Consider the following 14,690-nt stretch of genomic DNA (forward strand, 5'->3'; position numbering starts at 1 on the left):
AATGAAACAATAAAGCAAAATGTTTTAGCCTGCTCTTATAATTGGTGATGGGCAACAAATAAAATACATGTTTTCCTATAAATTCCTTAGAGTCCACTATGGCAAGAACCACATAAAATATATTCTAAACTCATTTGAAAAAATATATGTTTTAATAAAAATAATGAGATAGAAAGTTCTAGCTTGCCCAAAAGGTAGCTAAAAATATTAAAATGTGGTCATAATAAGAAAATGAAATGCCAGCCTGGGAAAGGGGAAATTCCATTTTTCACTTGTCTTATTTACTATTTGGGTTGAATATAACGGTAAGTCTGTTGTCATTCATAATTCTTTTTATAAATCCAGATCCCAATTTACCTTTTTGAAACTTGGAAACAGTGCTAGGGAAATGGAGGACTAAAGACATTTTTTTCTGTTAAAATGAAAAAACTGGCACAGTATGGCATAGAAAAAACCTAGATAAGAAACAACCAAGAAGCACCACTCATTTTAAAAACTCTTTAACATTATTTAAAGCAAACCCTGTCATCTACCAATTTTTAAGACATGCAGAGAACTCACAGTCTGAGCGTCAGAGAAACTGGGCGCCAGTTTGGGCTGTAAGATTTTCTCCTGTGTGCCTTCCACCAACTGATGGCTGCTGTTGCTCCCCCACACATACACCTCACAGGTTTCCGAGACTATGGGAGCGTCACCAGTCTGAATGCTATCTGGGCTAGCACATGTTCTTGAGTAATCAGAAGCCATTCTGCAAACCTATTTAAATTAAAAACATATAATAAAGTGTCATTTATAAAGTAGACATTTTTATAAATATTCTCTGAAATTACTGTTGAATTCCCTTCTTCGAAAACTTTCAACTGCTCAAATAACCTAAGAATAACACATCCAATCTTAAACAGAGATGGCTACACTATTTACTACTGTAGAATAAACCATTAAAAGATAGTAATAAAAATGGCAAAAATGGGGAGATGGAGACACACAATCAAGCCTTTTTAACTAAAAGTTTTGTTATTGCACACAACAGCACTATAGAAAAACAAAGTTAAAAAACAAAGTAGAAAAAACCACCAATTATAATCCCATCACCTTAATACAATATTATCTATGGCCTTCCGGAATTTTGCATATACATGTTCTTTAGTATAGCCATCACAGTGGATATATAAAAGCGATGATACAAAAGAGTCATGCAAAACTTTCCATATATCTATCTAATCTTCATGATTCAACCCATCAAATGTTAATATCCCATCAAATGTAAAAATCACACTTTACTTAACCACTTTCCTTTGATAGGATATTTAGATTCTTTCTACTTATTTGTAATATAAGCCATTTTTAAGAATATAGCTGTTACTACATTCTTTATTACCGCCTTAGTAGAGAACCACAGAAATGGGACTACTATATCCCCCCAAAAAAAGACCTCAATCTTGTGATTCTTGGAATGTCCTATACCAAACTGCTCTCCAAAAATAATGCTGCAACATTATATCACCAGCAATGTACAAAGGAGGGCTGTCCTCAAAACAGTAAAGGTCCAAAGCAATTCAACATTCACACATATATACATAGACAGTAATAAAAATCATGGCTTATGTACCATTTGCGTTAAATATAATGGTAAAATCTGTTGCCATTCACGCTTTTTAAAAACCAAGGCTTCTCCCTAACCCCCACTAACCCCACCAAAAGCACAGGCCACCCCAGTTTACCCTAACCAAGGAGTAGATGTATATGAGTGTACAAGTCTCACTGCATCCATACCAATAACAAGTATTGTTCTTTTAATTCTTTTGCAAACTTAAGTGGGGAAAAAGAGGATGCATTATTTTAACTTCACATTTCCTTATTATGAACAGAACTAAAGTTTTTCCATCTATTTGTTTACCACTAACTTCTGCCCATTTGTTTATTAAGGCTTAACGGATTTTTAATTGACTTGCATGAACTCCATGTAATAAAGGTGTTAATTCTGACTACAGCTGTTGTCAATATGTTGTCTAACTTTTAGTTGTGTTGTGTGTTTTTTTGCTGAATCAAACAAAACAATAAAAGAAGACTCTTAAAAAGTCAATATATTGGATTACCAACCCATTAAATAGGAGGGGATAGAGCAATTTTAGTTAGAATCTTTAAATAGTATTCAAAACAATAAAATAATTTGTATGTTAGAGAAATATTTTCTGGTGAACATTAGGACAGTTTTGGGGACATACTAAATATGCATAAGGGAAGACTGCTGGTCCCTAATAAAAGACCTGAAATTTTGCTAGAGACAAATGGAGGATGATGGATCCAAGCAGGTTAGAATTTTTTAATTTAAAAATCTATTACTATAACAGGACAAAAGGAAAATCATAGCTCCCTTCTCCCCCCAAAGAGGAGAGGGGCAGGAAAAAAATCTATTCATAGGGCTTAGAAATAAGTTTTTTGAAAACAACTAGGGGCTGGGTAAGATTCGGAGAAGATGACAATAGCAGGAGCAATGTAGTTTTGTAAACATTCTCAATCACTACGCAGAGCAACTGGAAGGCAAAACTCCAAACCCATGCTCAATATTCAAAACCAAACTAAACAACATGGGAAGCTGCAATAACTCCAAAACTAAGCAGGTGCAGACAAATCACCACCAAACACAAAACCTGCATGGTAATGACATCTGTGCAGGTGGAAGCAACAGACTGTCGACAGACCTCAGAACAGGAAAAACCCACAACCACCAGCAGATAGTCACTGGAAAGAACAGTGAACCAATCTAAGAACAGCAGTTGCAACTGGGAAGATCTCTGCCCTCTCTGATAACAGGTAAGTACAAAGGGTCCATGATGAGAAGTTTAAAAGAAGCCAGAGCAGTCTAACTCTTGTGAACTCTTAAAATTGACAAGCCAGGATTCCTTTACAGGACGGAGCACCCACACTGAGAAGAAAGTACTGGGAATGGAATAAAAATTGAGCAGAATACAGACAACAGACAGGAAAGACGGAAAAGGTCAAGATAAAAGTTGGGGAGGGGAACACACTGGGAACCCACCATGGTTTCTTTAATGTTACACAAAAACAATAAAAGGAGGGAGCATATGGAGTTACTAAAGCTATCCTGAATCCCATCCCTTTCTAAAAGTTCAGGAAAATGAATTTCGCATAAAAATAAGCAACAGAAAAGCACTAAGATCAAATTCCCTATGAAGTTACAATTAGAAAAAAAGGGAAAAGAGGCAGAATAACATCCCTAAAAGCATGCTAGAAGGGAAATGCCCACAGAACAGATTCAAGTGTAACCTATTCCAAAGCAAGCTAAAAGGAGTAAGAAAATGATACAAGACATGAAAGAAAACCACAAATCTGAAACACTCAAAAATGAGGTAACAGAACTCAAGAATCAGAATTAAAAGAAAAAAAAACTGTTTCAGAAACGAAGACTAAACTAGAATGAATCCAAGAATAAATACACACAGTAGATACCGTAAGAGCAACAAAAGATTAAAAAAAGGAAAAGCTTTTAGAAATAGAAATGAAGAAGATATACAAAGTATTAAAGAAAAAGTGACATACTATAGATAGGCAAAGATCCAACATACAGGTAATAGAGGTCCTTAAAAAAGAGAACCAAATAAAAAGAATAAATACTAAAAACTATAATTTAGGAAAACTTTCCTGAAATAAAAAAGATTTGAAACCACAGATTGAAATTCTCACATCTCCGAGAATATCAACCCAGAATGAATAACATCAAGATGTATTCTAGCAAAATTAACTGATCTTTAAAGAAAAAAAGATGCTTTGGGCTTCTTGGCAAAACAAGCACATGACTCATATGGGAAAGAAAAATCAGATTATATTCAGACTTTGACAGCAAAATGACTCATATGGGAAAGAAAAATCAGATTATATTCAGACTTTGACAGCAAAGGTTTATGCCAGAATAAAATAGAGGAACATATTTAAGATGAGGAAGAAAATGTGAGCCAAAGATTTACATTCTCAAAACTGACTTCAAGTATAAAGAGCACAGCAATTAACATGTAAGAACTAAGAGAATCTAGTCCCTATGAGTCTTTACTGAGGAATCTACTAGAGAATGAGCTTTAAACCACCAAAAAGAATAGGGAGGCATTGACACAGAAACTGAAAGTGAGCATTAAATATGTAGTTATTTGTGGAACTAATACTAAATGAGGGTTCAAAGACAGAGTATGTATGCTGTGACTATGTAGATATAATACAACTATTAAAATACAGAGGGAGCATATGAAAAAATTATTTTCAGTAACCATACTGTGGTGTTTGTCTAATTTTAGGACTGCTGTGTGTGTGTGTGTGTGTTGTGTGTGTGTGTTGTGTGTGTGTGATATGTGATTAACACAAATCAGTAATTATAAGATATTCTAATTCTATCATCCTTGTATCCTTGAGAATTAGCATTCTTAGTTTAGAAGAAAAGAGAGAGATATAAATGTAATGCAGAAAAGGTTACGCAAAAATTCTATAGCCCTGAATTGGAAAGTACCAGTATCAACTCCTAAAGTACTTTAGCTTTAAATAGTGTCTCTCTCTCTGTCTCTGTCTCTGTCTCCTTTTCTCCCTCCCCCTAACTCTGTCCACTATAAAAGCCTAGAAATTATAATACCAACTCAGTAGCAATGAGCATTTTTAGTGTCCTGATTGTAGTTCTGAAATACTATTTCCTACTAAAAGAAACCAGGGGCTTTTTGGAGAAATAGCTAGTGGATTCCAGGTCTGGGGCAAGAAACGTACAAGATGAATCTGGAACAAATTGATGGATCAGATAGCAAGGAAGCTATCAATGATTATTAGACCCATTTCAAAAGAACTTAGGAACCACACTGAAGAGGTTACTACCCTGAAAGACTATTGGCCAAAGAAGAAACAATATGAGCTTCACTACAGGTAATAATTCATTGTATTGAAAGTCAAATAGATTTAAATCTATCAGTTCATAATGATATTTTTCAAAGGAAATCAATTGGTCAAGGTTGGAGGATAATAGGAAACCAATTCATTAAACTGAAACCTAGTAAGTAAAAATCAGTGTTAAAAAAAGTCAGGTGGGGAAAGTGAAGCATTTATTCTGCTTCTTCTATATGAACTGGAGCAGAGTAACCAAATCATCTCTTTATAAAAACATTCTAATTAGTAAATGAAAGAGGAATGATAAAATATCACCATTTTGCACCCAACCACGAATGAATTAATAGATCTAGTCATTAAGCACCAAGGGTTGCTAACACCATGAAGAGAGACAACCATACGAAACCTGATGGGGGATCACAACACCACACACAGTCTTGCCAAAGCGATCAAACCGGAGACCCATCAAGTCTCCAGATCTACAGGCCAATTTGCAAGAAACACAGGACAGGCTGAACTGGATTATGAGTAATCAATCAGCAAAATCCAGATTGTGGGCAATTCTACAGCCTAAAAAAACCCAGGTTCCTGAACAAATACACTGAAAGAAAAGGAAAAAAAAAAAAAAAGAATGGGAATTTATAGATTAAGAGATTTAAGACTTTTTTCTTTTAATGAGCAAGACTGAACTAGTGTCTAGGGATGCAAACCTGTGTGACACAACTACAAAGAAAGTGATTATAGACAGTCCCCAACTAACGATGGCTCAACTTACAATTTTTTGACTGCAAAAGTGATACCCATAATAAACATGAGATATTCAACACTTCATTATAAAAGTTTTTGTGTTAGATGATTTTGTCTAAGTGTAAGCTAACGTAAGTGTTCTCAGCAAATGTAAGGCAGGCCAGGCTAAGCTATGACATCTGGCAGCTTAGGTGTATTAAACGCATTTTCGACTTAACAATATTTTAAACTTACAGTGGGTTTACTGGGACGTAAGCCCATCATAAGTTGAGGAGCATCTGTACCCTAAAAGTCAGGATAGTGGTTACTTAGAGTAGAAGCAAAAGAGTTATGGCCAGAACATGAAACGGCTTCTAGAGTGGCTGACAAGCTTTATTTCTTTATCTGCGTACAGATTAGAAGGAAAGTTTTTTCAATGATAATTCATTAAACCATACATTTGTTTGTATGTCTTTTGATATCCATTTTATTTAATAATATATTTTTAAAACTTACAGTCACCTGCACGATACAAAGTTCAAAATGAATGAAAAGGTAAACACTGAAAAGTGTGTCTCCTCATCCCTGATGCCAGACACTCCAGCTTCACTTTCTAGAGGCAACCACTGATGCCACTTTCTTTGGCATCCTTTCCAGAGGTTGAACGGATTATTTTAAAGGGATAAATAATGCTGTAGCATTTTAACACAAAGTACTTTGTAATGTAAAAGCCACGATTACTACATACCTCTTCAAAGAGACACAAAGCTGCCTCATAGAGCGAGCACAAGCCATCAGAGGTTCTGGTGGGTTCCCTCCACTGACTCCGATCAGCAGATGAACCCTGTAAGTAAACATTGTGGGATACAGGTTGGGAGGAAGAGAGACATATGGATGTATTAAAATCAGTTAGCTAGTCCACAAAAACAATTGAAGAACTGTTTATATGATTTTGTGCATTAAGATCAAATCCAAACATTAGGTCATGAAACCAACTTTTACATAAAAATGTTATAAAAGATTTGGCTACAGTGTGAAACAGTAAATTAAGTGCCAATGTCTCACTGATTACCTTATTAAATAGTGATTTATTCTAAGGGTCACAGGGCTGGACCCAGAAACAGTCAAGGAGTCAGAATTTTGCCAAATATATCCCATAAATCAGGTTCCAGGAAATACTCTGCTCCCTTGGGGCTGCCTTGCCCATCTGCCCCAAGGATACAGGCAAGGAGAACATCGCCGACTTGAGTGGTGACCCTGAGCAGAGCAGAAAGTCTGGCTCTCCCGTCTTAGTTTCAGCACAACCAAGGTGCTATCATAAGTCAGTTCCTGTAGCTACCTGACTACACTAGCAACAAAGCACCTTTCTCCTAGCACAGCTGAGGAACCATAACACCTCTCTGGGACTAAATGCTTAGTCTCCACTAGGGCCCAATGGCTATGGCCAGGAATCATTCTCGCACTGATAAATGGTAAACCAGAAAGCGAACTTGATCTTCATTGTTCCCTCAAATTCCCATATCCTTAAGTCTTTAGATCCCAAATGTCAAGCGCTTTCTTTCATTGATTTATCAATACTAAATTAATTGCAAGATTTTCATCAGTGGCTTTATTTCAAAGGATACTGTATTTAGAATATAAAGATTTTCACGATGATCACCTGGCAGATCTACCACAGAAAAGTATATCCTCTACTGGTGGTTGGCCTAGGTACCCTGTAAGACCCATCCAACTCTCACAATATGATCTTATCAATTCCAACTATTTTAATTAACACAATTCCCAAGTCATGAAAGAAATGAACCTGTTGGCTATTTATTGCTAGGTCAGCAGGTACTAACCTGCCCCTGCCAACAATTTTTCTTTCTAATTATTTAAGGTGGTGCTTCTCAAATTTTAAAATAGACATGAATTATCTGAAGATCTTATTAAAATCCAGATTCTGGTTCAGTAAATACAGACGGGAGCCTGAGACCCTGTGTTTCTTAAGCTCCCAGGTGAATGCTGCTTGTCTGAGACTCAGACTTTGAGTCGTAAGACTTTAGAGAGCCATTTGTAGGTCTGAATCATACCATAAACTGAGTGTTCAAAATTAACTAGTCTTTAGACATACAAGGTGTTGCTATATCAGCAAACAATTGGGGCAGAGCCTCCGCAAATTCCATCATTAGCTGTGGAGCGCTTCTGTGAAGCACAATTGTAATCTGTGGCTCCGTCATTTAAAGCACCGATAGTGATCAGCAAACCAAATCAGACGAGGAGCAGCCTGCTGTCCCTTCTGAGGAGCTGGCACCAGGGCCACCACAATCCCTTTTTTATGCCTTTCTACAGTATGGAGAAAAATGTTGAAAACTGCATAGTTTTTATAACAGACAGACCTGGGTTTAAATCCAGATCCATCACTTACTGGTGATGTGACTTAAAGATAAGTTTCCTTATCCTTAGACATAAATAATGCCTGTATTATTTAGAACTGAGAAGATTAATTGAAGTTATATATAAAATACACTTAGTACAGTTTCTAGTATACATTGTAATAACTCAAAACTGGTTGCAGTAATTATTAGTATTTTGCATCATGTACACTGAGAAAGAAAATACAGGCAGTCTTTAATAAATTCTTGCTAAATTTAAAAATAAGAAACCAATAAAATATCCTTCAAACACTATCTGCAGTGACTGTCATTGATTTCTGTTCTTCTCAAAAAGTCAATAGGTAAGAGACTTGTCCCAGTCAATGAGGATTAAAGACATCTCTAAAACCCATTTTACACAGAATTCTTAATGTGTTTTGTAAACATACTGAATAATAATAGTAATAATAATAAACGGCAATACTTAGGCATTTTCTAAAGAACTAAATTTTGAAAAATATAGCACATTAAATGTATACATTGTTAACATCATAGGACGCTCAATGGCCCAAAGATGAAATAGAAATTAAAAATAACAAATTTGTGGTTTCACAGGTCTTCATTTAATTACCTTTCTCTTAACTACCTACTGTTGAAAATCACATACTACCTTTTATTTGTTCATACTTGTCCTTTAAAGATATTTAGACAAGGACCTAAGACTGGATGGAGTCCATTTATTTTCTTGCTATCTGGCTTCACTCTACTTACAATTGCTTCAGTGACTCCCCACTGCCTAGGGCGTATAGTAGTCAAAGTCACCCAAAGTCACCACAGGCGTACATTAGGTTGAATTTAATTAAATTTCAGATTGCTTTTAGGGGAAAGAAATGATTATTTAATTGAATTTTATTTTTATGATTCCTTCTTGCACAGTAAGCAATAGCATCTGACGCTATTGGTCTCTAGAACCCATGTTTCTTAACACTTTACAGTATTACATATGAGTTTACTACAACACAGAAAAGTTAGATGAATTTCCCAAGTTCACATAAGCCAGAAAACTAAAACTAAAATTCTGACTCCCGATCCAGTGGTCTTAATACTGTATCAACTAGCTTGCCCTTGAATTCCATATTCACATCAACATGTAGAAAAGCTTCTCTACTCAAAGCATATAAAACATTTAACTAACCTAACAATCACCAGTAGAACTCTAAAATCATTCACTATTACTACAAATTCATTAAAAGCTGGGTTGACTTCTCCCAGAATCGTTAGGTAAGAATTTTAAAGTTGAGATTTATAATACATACCAAAGAACGCCTCATCTGCATTAATATCGTCATAAAGCAGTCAAAGCTGATCATTCCTTCTTGGCTTGATAGTAATTTGCTTTTCTCCATGGAATTTACAACTGCTGAAGCCCCCAATGCCATTTCTATCCATTCAAGAAGATACCGCAAAGAGCCTCGCTGAGCTGCTAAACCAAGCAGCAACTCAGAAGCTAACCTCCGACCTAAAGTGTCTGCCCCAGAATTGGGAATAGTTACTCCTTTAAGAAATGTTGTTACTTGTGATAAGCAGTCCAAGCCCATCGGAGGAATCTTGCTTTCATTTGCTAAAGATAATGGTGGCAAAGAGCTCACGACTTCAATTGCAGTATGAATAACGTCGTTACAAAGACTGAGACCAGGTCCCGACACAGGCATCATCCAACTTTGTCTCAGAAGTGCAAATAGTAAACTTAGACCAGTTCGGACGCCCATTTCTATAAGTGCATCAGTGCTGGACCGGGGCCGCTCACTCACAGAATGGACATCTGCAGACCCAGAGCTGCTCTCTGGAGAAGGCTGCTGCTGTTTCACTTTGCCTTTGTCATGGTATTTATTAGAAAGTGCATAAAACACACGCTGGAGCACAAGCAGTCGTTTCCGAAGGGCCCCAGCAAATGGGGAATCTGAACACACCATCTTCGCTAGGGCCAGCTGGCTGCTCAGAAGGGCATCCAAATAGTGGTCCTGCTCATCGCTTGAAAGAGACTCACGTTCAAAGTCTGGCAACTGTGGTCCTTTGAGGCACAAAACTTGTTGGGGCAAAGGTACTACTTCCTTATTGCTGACCAGTTTAGAATACAGAACAGCAACCCCTTCTCTTGTAGCAATAGATTCACTGTCCTCTGTAATCCAAGAGCTGTTGAGGTGTTCAAGCCATTTCAGTTTCACTGGTGGAACCATAGTTGCCATGTTGATTTACTCTTCAGCCATTAGTTCTGTAAAGGGAGAAGAAAATGAAGTCAAAAACTTATAAGGATGATTCATAAAATGTTTCTAAACTTCCATCTTACATTACAATTAGTTATTTTAAACTGGTGAAACACAAAGCCTGGACTTCAGTTCACAGCAAGGTACCTTCGTCACATAAGATGTTAGTATTAAGGGGAAATGGGTGAAGGGCACATAGAAACGCTGTACTATCAGTGCAATTTTTGTGTAAATCTAAAATTATCCCAAAATAAAAAGTTTATTTTAAAAATTGGTGATTTGTCTACCTTTTCTCTTCAGGTTCTGGTCCCACTGTCAGTATAACAGTGGGTTCTACATGCTGATAACTCCCAAATTTCTATCTCCAACCCATATATGTATAATGAGTTGAACTCCAAACTCATATACATAATTGCCCACTTGACCTCTCCATGTAGATATCTAATAGGCATCTGAAACTTAACATATTCAAAACTGAATTCCTAATCCAACACTACCGTCAGCCTCCCCTAAACCTGTTCTGCCTGTAGATTTCCTCATTTCAATAAATGGCAACCCCATCCTTCCAGTTCCTCTGGCCAAAAACCTTGGGAGTCATCATTGATTCCTCCCTCTCTTATACTCCAAATTAAATTAGTCAGCTCTACTTTAAAAAATACTGAGAATCCAAACAGTTCTCACCCCCACCATTGCTAAAACCCTGGTTTAAGCCATCACCTCTTGGATCACTGAAGGAGACTTCTTACTGGTCTCCCTAGCTGTACTGAGGAACTACAGTGACTCCAAAATGACAGGAATGTTTTTGTATATTTTGTTTACTGCTGTATTCCAGCACATAGTTAAGTGCTCAATAACTATTTGTTTTAAAAAAAGTACTTAAAAATTAAGTCCTCGGGGATAAAATGTTCACAAAACATATATCCCACAAAGGACTATCCAAGATACATTTAGAACTCCTACAACTCAATAATAAAGACAACATAATTTAATGGGCAAAAGATGTTAACGTGTTGCGTACAGATCACGAGAATCTTCACGAGGGATTTAAACCGCGCCGCACGCAACGTGTTAAAAAAACTTCATAAGCTATATAAATGGCCAATAAGCACCAGAAAAGTTCTCAACCTCATTATTCATCAGAGAAATGCAAATTAAAAACAAAAATACTATTACGCGTCCACAGTTATGGTTAAAATTCACAAGACTGACAACATCAAATGTGAGCAAGGATGTAGAACAACTAGAACGCTTTATAAAATCTTTGAGGAGTATAAAAAGGAACAATCACTTTAGAAAGATGTCTAGTAGTTCTTTACAAAATTAAACATATACCTACTCAGTGACCCAAAATTCTTCTCCTAGGGACTCACCCAAAAGAAAACATACCGTGTTTCCCCCAAAATAAGACCTAGCTGGACCATCAGCTCTAATGCGTCTTTTGGAGCAAAAATTAATATAATTTTTTTTATTACAAAAATTTATTTTATTTTATTTTACCTTATTTTACTATGAGACCGGGTCTTTAATATATATAATGTAATATGACATGAAATGACATGACATAATATATAATATAACCGGGTCTTATATTAATTTTTGCTCCAAAAAATGCATTAGAGCTGATGGTCCGGTTAAGTCTTATTTTCAGGGAAACACGGTATGTCATAAAAAGACTTAAATCAAAATAGTGGTTGTCCCTAGAAGGTAAAGGCATGAATAGACATGACAGAATTTCCTGAGGTGATGGTAAGGTTGGATTACAAGGTGTATGCATTTGTCAAAACTCAGTGAATATACTCTTAAGATTTTTGTATTTCATTGCATGTAAATTTTACTTCAATAAATATTGAACTCCAGTTGATATGCATATTGAAGCATATTTTGGGGGAAGTATACTGATAATTTATTTTAAAATGCATCAAAAAATAAGATGTGTGTGTGTGGAAAGATTAGATAGATATAGATAGACAGTTACACGATAAAATACGTATAGTAAAATATTAATGGTAGAATCTCAGTGGTGAGAATATGTCTGTTCTTTTTTTTTTGTCTGTTCATTTTTAAACCTTTCAATTTTTCTGTTATGTTTGAAAAATTTCCTCATAAAATATTAGGGGAGAGGTGGGACTAACTCCTGCTTTTTAAACAAGTCCCCAGAATGGCAGTCGTTAACAGTTGGTGGTAGAGAAAGATCCTCAAACACTCGATTAAGGGCATTTCATTTTCATGATACAGGTAGATTCAAGAAAGAGCTCCAGTGTTAGAGATCCCACACTAATTAAAAGGAAGTTCTTATTTCTCAATATGCCCTGTTCAATTCTAAATATAACATCTAGTGATACTTCCCTTCTCAAGCTTGATTACTATGCTTAATTTATCTTTGTTAGATATTTGGAAAGTATGTACTTAAGCGGGCGGGGGGGACCATAAGCCTCCTCCCACTTCATTAAGTATTTATTAAACATTGTACAGAAGATATAAAAGTACTTTATTTACCTCCATCCCTGCAAGCCATAGGTAATTCTGCTTTTTTTATTTTGCTAGTTTGACAGCTGTAAAGGGACATGCTATAGCTCTAACTTGAATTTCCCTGATTAACAAATCTGCACATCTCATGCTTATTGGTTATTTGGATGCACTCTTCTGGAAAATGCTTATCCTCCCAGTCGTGTGTTTTTCTACTTGGTTACCATTCTCGTCAACTTGTAAAAGGTTTTTGTACTTTATCACTGTCCTCAACATTGCAAACATTTCTTCTGTCTTCTGTTTACACACACATTTTTTTTCTTTTATAGTTTCTGCTTTCTATTCCTGCTTCAATAGGCATCCCCACACCCGCACACCCAGATTACTCAGGAATTCTGGATTACACAGACATTTGCCCAGATTTTCTTGAGGTATATATTTTTTTCCACACGCAAGTCTTAAATTCCGTCTGGAATTTAAATAAGTCCTATATTCATCTGGAATTTTAAGTAAGTTCTACATGGTATAAAACTGGATTCCAATTTCCTTGTTTCCAAGGGGATGGCTAGTTGTGCCACCACCAATTATTAAGTTATTCAGGACTTCCAAGAGAGCTGAGGACAATGGCAGCTACATAACTATCTTCCCAAACAGTAAGAAAAAAAAGAAGGAAAAAATAAAGTCTACATTAAAATCACACCTGCAGCATTATTTGAAGATACAGAATGACAAAATTGAAAATTAACTGTGAATAAAAAGAGAAAAATCACCGCTATCACCTCCAACGAGTCACAGGCTTTATGGCAGCAAAAGCAGACTAAGAGAAAAACCACAGAAAGGACAGAAAAGGAAAGATAATTAAGGGGCCTGAAGGTGATTTGGAATGACTTCCAGAAAGATTAAATCCACACAAAATGTGAAAATACTGGAAAAGTGTCCAGGCAGAACAGACCACAGACTACAAGGAAGAGATTTCAAAGTAGATTTAACTTAAAGAGGCAGGTATGATTTAAAGGAGCAACTTAATTTTAAAAGATGGGTGATTAAATGAGAATTCTTTGAAATGCAGATGGGAGAAAAAAGACAAAAAGGAAGAGAGATGCATCCTTTGGCAACTGGGTGGTGATGAGTAAAAAGGAAAGGGAGAAATGTTGAGGGTTCTGCAAGACAAAAGAGAACCATACAAGTGGAGACTTAACAAAGGTCCTCTCAAACAAAATAAAACAAAAAACCCTCTAAAGTACTTGGATTTTGCTATGACAGAAGAGGGTGTCATTAAATTAGGAATATTATAAAACACCAATACCATAAAAATGAACAAGAGAAAAGTCCATACAGAGCTATTGCAGAAAATCAGGAAAGAAAATTTCAAATATATCAACTGAGGGAAATCTTCCTGATAACAGCAAAGCAGAAGAAAATAACAGGTACCAATCTATACAAAATTAAACACACTCAAACATTTGAGTATATAAAAAACCTTGAATCAGAAATTCAAAAATAATATCAGAAATGGACCACAAAAAAGACAAACAGAAAGGAAGACAAGAAGGAAGGAAGGGAGGGAAAGCAGGAAGGAGGGAGGGGGAGAAAGAGAGAGGAAGTTAGGAAAGAAGGATGGATGGAAGGGAAAAAGGGAGGGAGGGAGGAAGGAAGGAGGAAGGAAGGAAAGAGGGAAGAAGGAAGGAAGGAAGGAAGGAAGGAAGGAAGGAAGGAAGGAAGGAAGGAGGGAAAAAGGAGGGAGGGAGGAAGGAAGGGTGGGGTGGGTGCCCTCCTCTTGCAGTTGAGCCTTGGTTGCTGTTTGAACGTCAATAGGAGGGACTGACGCTCGGGCTGATGAGTTGTAAGGACAGGCCGCCACTACAGGGGAGGAGCTGTGGTGCAGGGGCTGATGATACAGAGCAGGATTCCCTTTAGCAGGGCTCTGGGGCCTGCCCAGTAGGCCCTTTGGGTGTGTTGTCCCTGGAGGCAGTGGGTGATGTTCCAGCTGGGTCCAAAGTTG

General features: G+C 36.6%; 1 protein-coding gene across 18 annotated transcripts in view; it reads right to left on the minus strand.

Annotated features, from left to right (window-relative positions):
- Positions 1-14,690, minus strand: part of HERC1 (HECT and RLD domain containing E3 ubiquitin protein ligase family member 1) — a 171,354-nt gene that overhangs the window by 119,216 nt on the left and 37,448 nt on the right. For all 18 annotated transcript variants that reach the window (XM_088797280.1, XM_088797278.1, XM_088797275.1 and 15 more), the window contains exons 2-4: positions 9,275-10,230; positions 6,353-6,448; positions 562-756 (exon numbers count right to left, since the gene is read on the minus strand). In XM_088797280.1, the coding sequence (XP_088653406.1) occupies positions 562-756; positions 6,353-6,448; positions 9,275-10,204 (1,221 nt within the window). In that variant the 5' untranslated portion in view covers positions 10,205-10,230. The remainder of the gene's footprint in view (positions 1-561; positions 757-6,352; positions 6,449-9,274; positions 10,231-14,690) is intronic.

This window comes from Rhinolophus sinicus, chromosome 3 (assembly GCF_057876585.1).
Source record: "Rhinolophus sinicus isolate RSI-liver-muscle chromosome 3, RSI-T2T, whole genome shotgun sequence".
Classification (NCBI taxonomy): Eukaryota; Metazoa; Chordata; class Mammalia; order Chiroptera; family Rhinolophidae; genus Rhinolophus; species Rhinolophus sinicus.